Here is a 6,270-nt window from a genome sequence, read left to right on the forward strand (position 1 = left end):
TAAGTTCTACAGTTTTGATTAAAAAGTATTGAGTACAGCGCAGCATGGTGGAATAGTGGTTAGCACTGTTGCCTTACAGGGAAGAGGTCATGGGTTTGATTCGCACCTGTGGCCTTTCTGTGTGGAGTTTGCTTGTTCTCCCCATGTTTGCGTGGGTTCTCTCCAGGTGCTCTGGCTTCCTCCCACATCCAAAGACACGCAGGTTAGGTGGACTGGGAACTTTAAAAATTGGCTGTAGGTATGCGTGCTGGTGTGAATGTGTTTGTTTGTCTATATGTGACAACACACTAGCGTCCTGTCCAGGGTGTACCCCACCTCATGCTGTATGACTGCTGGGATAGGCTCCAGTCCCCCGCAACCCTTAACTGGAGTAGATGATTGGAAATAATTTTAACAATCTCTAAGAAACTTCAACATGTTCACCACAGCAGTAGCATAAAGCACTGCAATCGGCAGAGTAAGCACACATTTATTTATCAGTTCATTTTACCCAGAATGCATTCCATCCAACTTGAAGTGGTGGCCAGACTTAAAACGGGAGGGGTGACCAATATCATTGGTGCTTTCGCCCCCTGATGGTGTGAAGCTGAATAGCCACGGCGGCACAGACAAGTCTCCACACACACACACACACACACACACACACACACACACACACACACACACACACACACACACACACACACACACAAATCACTGCTTTAAGAACATAGCCAATACACACACATAGATTTATTTTTTACAGATTTGTGGATCTGGTTACACATGCACAGATAGAAATACATGTTTCCAAATACTTTTGCACACACAGATTTTTTTACATATTTATAGATCTGGTTACACACACACAGATTTTTTTTTTTTACACATTTGTAGATCTGGTTACACACACAAATTGAAATACACTCACAGATTTTTTTACACATTTGTGGATCTAGTTACAGATCGAAATACACATTTGCAAATAGTTTTGCAACAATAACTGCCCCATAAAGGAGCCATGCCCTCGGACAGGACTGCATCAAACACTGCTTCTGCTTCAAATTTTTACCCCAATGGAGCACAATCAAACATGTTTCTAGCTCTACTCACTAGGAATTCCCTGTTGAAAGACATTTGACATGATTGAAGCCAATTGTTGTGTGTTGGGGGGTTTGGCTGGATGTTTTTGTGTTGTTTTCTTTTCTTTGCTCTCCAGGTGGTATGCAAACTGGTTTTTGTCTGTGGAGAAGGTGCTGGCAGAAGAATCCTTCACCTTCATCAACATTATTGGCTGCACTTGTGGAGGATGTTCATGTGCATGCCTAATGACTCGCAGCACCTGTGGATGATGCTCACGTGCAGACTTAAAGACTTTCAGCTGAAGCAGATAATGAGATGGCGTTCTGCATTTAAGCCATGAGTGATTCAAGCAGAATTGCCGGGAACTCGACCTTGTGACGTTCGTTTGTGAGACGCTGAGGACCGCGCCTGGGTTTGACACATCGTGCCTGTGAAGGAGGACGGGTGAGGGACACATGCTGTCAGCACACATCAGAGGTGATTGATTGTCTGAATAAGTGTTAATAGTAATTTGGTATTTTGTTACGCAGTATATTTGAACATTGATGAGAATTGTACAGCTCGCTTCTCACGGCCGTGGCGTGCGGACTGATGATCCTCCACCTGTTGTGAGAAGCTGCTCATTACATAAAGCTTAAATTCAGACCTGAATGTGTTGCTGATAGTGTGTGCCTTTGAAGGATATTAGTTGTAGCTGTTGACTTACCTCACCTCTTCTATCCTTCTCAGAGTCAGTTTGTCGTGTCCACCTGGGGGGTGTTTGGCAGTGAATGTGAGTCCAGAAGCGCCGGGCTTCGATCCCTTTGGGCGCTGGAGAGCGCGCCGTCCTTCACTCCGCCAGACAAACACACTTTTATGTTGTACACCGAGTATTGCACAAGAGGGGAAAATAAAATAGTTTTGTTTTTGGAAGCGCGTTCTGGTTATTTAGCGCTGGGTTCAGTCAGACGCAGGTCCGCTCCTCAACCCGCGTCGGCACATAACACCAATAAGACTATGAATGCCCGGACATTACCGCGCACTACTGACAATTTTGCAAATAGGGATGAAATTTTTGAACAGTCTGAAAATTTGACCCCGATTTCAAAACTGGTGCCAATGATGGCCGCAACTACTGTGTTTACCAAGTTTGTTCAAGATTGACAAAGATGGTTCAAGAAGTTGCTATGATGCTTCAAAAACCATTAACCCCATTGTAGATTTTAAAAAATGTGGTGAGATAGTTCTTGCACTAGGGAATATTTGAGCAAATTTTTGGTGATCATAATCAGCCTCAAAATGCATTCCTGTTATTTCTTTACTTTGGGATTTCTTTTACTTCAGATTTGCTTCTATCTCATTCTTATTTTTTTTTTTCTTTAAGGCATTACAAGCATGTCATGGGATAAAAATGTAAATTTGAGATGCTGTCCTCTTGTGGTTGATGGAGGGAATCATGGTCAGTCATTATTACCTCGGTGGGTTTGCACGAGCTTCATTGTTTCCCATTGGCCTGTATGAGCTGCGCCCAGTCCACCTTTGCTGTGAAGACACCCGTTACTATAGTTACAGTGTGTGCCAATAAGTGGAAATCAGGATTTTCCTCACAGCACAGTTACTTTTAAGCAGATGTGGTCACAAATCAGGGGCAAGCAAAAGAGGAATCATTCTCCTGGCATATCAGTTGTTTGCAGCTGTCTCCTGAGCCAAGTGCCAGCACTAAATAGGACTGACTCTGCTTCATTGCTGAGATCTAACAGGATCAGGTGTGCACAAAGCAGAGTGGCTGGTGTACATCTGCATTATACGAGCTTTGCGCCACGCAGCTCATGGTAATGGGAGTTCCAAACAGGAAGTGCCAAATTTTGAGTCCACAGTGAAACAGGAAATCTTAAATGTTGAACACTTCCTGGCATGGGTGAAGCTAGAGCAGAGGCCAGGGTTGCTCTGGACTCCCCTGAAATCTGATTGGACACAGATGATTGCCATATCACTGCACCGTGCGTCTGGTTGAAAAGAGCTGCATTTTGAAATCAGAGTCATTTTGACTGCTCGGTTCCTCCTGTCCAGTAGTTGGTGCTGTGTACCACAAAAAGTTCTAATCCACTTTAGTTGAAGCAGAAAAATGTTTGCCCGAGATTTGAGCTGAACACGCCGTTTGAACCATGGACTAATAATGACACCAATGTTATAGTGGTGAGTAAACAACTGTATTTTCAGCCAGTCTCATGTTTTTTGTTTTTTTGTTTTTTTTCGTGCGCCCCGTCATGAAATTATTCAAATTTTCATGGGGGGGGGTTTCTAACTCACTATTCCTAACACTACTCCTACCCCCAACCATAACCACCCCAACTCCCCCCCCCCCCCCCCCCCCCCCGCTTCACTTTTAATTTCGTGCAGCCATCACGGAATGAATTAGAATGAATTCATGCTGCTGTGACAGAAATGAGGCTCTTTTCGTCACAATATCATGAACCAATAGATTAATGTATATTTCGTGCTGCTGAATCACGACTTGTCGTGAGACCAGGTTGGTATTGTATATCAGAAATGAGGTCCAGGTTGTTAAAAGTGGCATTTCTCATTTAATTCGGGTTGTCTTATATATGCATATGTCTCCAGTGATTTTTAAACAAGCAGGCAGCTGTTGATTAAATAACCTTTTAATTTTGCTGTCTGAAGGACTTAAATAACATCTTAATTTTGCTTTCTGAATGACACCAGGATGATGCATTTCACTTAAAAATGACACAGGGTGTTTTCTCAGCTGTACGCAAACGTATTGGAACACTTGGTATTTCACACATTTTAATTTGTTTATGCCATTTCAAATACAAATAAATAAATAAATAAATCTAAAGTTATCTTCCCTAAACTCAAACTGAAAGCAAATGTCTACAACTTGATATAAATGAATTAAAAATATAAAATCCAGCTTCCTGATGAAGTAGTGTAGAGGAGGATTTTCTTAAAAAGAAGACCTGAACATTCAGCTATAATTTGCCAGAAAGTACATCTGAGATGCAAGCCTAGATTTGAAGTTTTGGTGAAAGAAACTTTTGTATTTCTTTATAATTGATGTAAATAAAGTCCATGACAAATTCAGTGCCTTGGAAATGTTCATGTTTCCATCCCCTGACTTGTCTGAAGAAAACTGGCAATAAAACTGATTATTATTTACAGGTATTATCAAGGTTTAGACATTTGCTTTCAGTTTGAGTTTGAGGAAAATAATTTTAGAAATTTTTATTCCTTATATTTTTTGTATTTCTTGTATCTGAAATGGCATAATCAAATTAAAATGTGTGAAATGCAGTGTTCCAATACTTTTGGAGGGCACAGTATCCTAACCTTATGATGAGTGCAAAATGAGTGCAGTATTATTACTGTTTTGTTTAACAATGTTTAATTTTCACTCTTGCTGCACTTTGTGTGAAATCATAGTCATATCGTATATCATATTGATATGACAATATTGACATATGATAAAAAATTAAAAATGGTCAAAAAGGTGGGGTCAAGCTGAAAGGTTTTAGTCATGCTCATGCTCCCAAGAACCATTTTACTGAAAAAATTCTGAAGGACCTAAGTGACATGAGATGAGATGCTGAAGCGCTTCGCTCGTTCATGTCTGCGACTTATACATATTATTAAAATAGCAATAATCTTGTTCAAACAGTATTTGGGATTAGTTGGTTATAATGTGAAACTGTTCTTGCCTTGCTATTGTGAAAACATTAGCATGTTTTTTTTTTTTTTTAATCACTGTTTCAACAACACCCATGGTATCACACAGACCTTGAAATCACGTTTTTCTTTTTTCTCTTTTTCATTTATCCTTCTGCCCTCAGATGAGCATGCTTTCCCGTCAGATAACATCAGTGAGTCAAGAGCTGCAAGAAATGACTCGTCTTCTCAAACCACTCTTCCGTACTTCCTCCGTGCTCCTGATACCTGCTGCTGAGACTCCACCTCCCAGCATGTCTTCAAGCGGCTATTCCCCACCCCCACCCTTTCCAACCCAAAATGCACCCTGTGTCTGTTCAGAGAATCACACTCCCCAGTCTGTCCTTCCCTCTGAGCAATTGTCCCCGCAGCCTAAAATGATGGAGGCATTTGATGTTTGCAGCAGCACAAAGATTGACCAGAACTTACCATCTTTAACATCTCAAACCCTCACCTCACATAACATTGCAAGTCTGTCTCATAGCGGTGCCACACTCCCGGACTGTCATTACTCAGCTCCTCCGTCACTCAACAGTTCTCCCCCTGATCACACCACAGTGCCACATTCTCACTCTTCCATCCCATCTCTCTCCACATTCTCCTCATTGAACCATCTGTCAGCACTTACACCCCTGTTGGCAGACATAACGAGACCTGGCATTCAGACACAACCACCCAGATTCCAGTCACAGTCTGAATCCCAGCTCATCTCTCTTCTCAGTGTCCACTCCAGCTTCCACCCTCAACACTCTCAGCCCAATCCCCAGACCTCTACCCAACATCATCTACAGATTCCCTCACAGCCCCAACTTCATCATCCATCCCTGTCCCATCTCCACACACCGAGCATTGGTATCACACCCTTGGCAACAACTCCTGAACCTGCAGCAGGTGGACTGTGATGAGTACCCTGCCCAGCTGAATTTCATCAGTGAAGGACAGTCCTCAGTTTGAATAGGAAACACTGTGACACCAGCACAGGACTGACATTCAACAGGCATGCTGCACAGCGTACTGCATGACATTTGCTCAGACTTTGGCATGGAACATGTAAATACAATGATTTTCTGTTATGACCATTTGCACAAGTTGTGAACAATTACATAATTGGAAATAAAGGTTTGACAGATTTATGCAGTTTGCTTGGTTGTATGTTTTCACAATAATTTACAAGAATACATTCCATTTTTTTCAGAGATTATTTATTGTTTCCTCTGGCAATCTGACATACTGCACATCTAGTGGAATGAACAGCCAGGAAGACCAATCTCTCAGCTGTTAGTACTAGGGGTTGACCAATAATCAGCCTGGTCGATTATCACTGCCAATATTCAAAATTTTATGGTTACTGCGATTGGGCATTGATGAAGTTGATTTGTCGATATGACAGTTTCATTTTGCAGCACCTTAGATGATGACTCCCTGGTCACCAGTTCTATCTTGATTTCAATACTGATGCATACATTTTTAAAACAGATGGCCAGTCAGCAATTTAAACTTTCT

General features: G+C 41.8%; 1 protein-coding gene across 1 annotated transcript in view; it reads left to right on the top strand.

Annotated features, from left to right (window-relative positions):
* Positions 1-5,893, top strand: part of LOC117513706 (potassium voltage-gated channel subfamily H member 3-like) — a 519,543-nt gene extending 513,650 nt beyond the window's left edge. Inside the window, exons 15-16 of the mRNA XM_034173951.1 lie at positions 4,893-5,426; positions 5,458-5,893. Coding sequence (XP_034029842.1) covers positions 4,893-5,426; positions 5,458-5,721 — 798 coding nt within the window. The 3' untranslated portion in view covers positions 5,722-5,893. The remainder of the gene's footprint in view (positions 1-4,892; positions 5,427-5,457) is intronic.
* Positions 5,894-6,270: the final 377 nt, after the last annotated feature.

The sequence above is a fragment of the Thalassophryne amazonica genome, chromosome 1 (assembly GCF_902500255.1).
Source record: "Thalassophryne amazonica chromosome 1, fThaAma1.1, whole genome shotgun sequence".
Classification (NCBI taxonomy): domain Eukaryota; kingdom Metazoa; phylum Chordata; class Actinopteri; order Batrachoidiformes; family Batrachoididae; genus Thalassophryne; species Thalassophryne amazonica.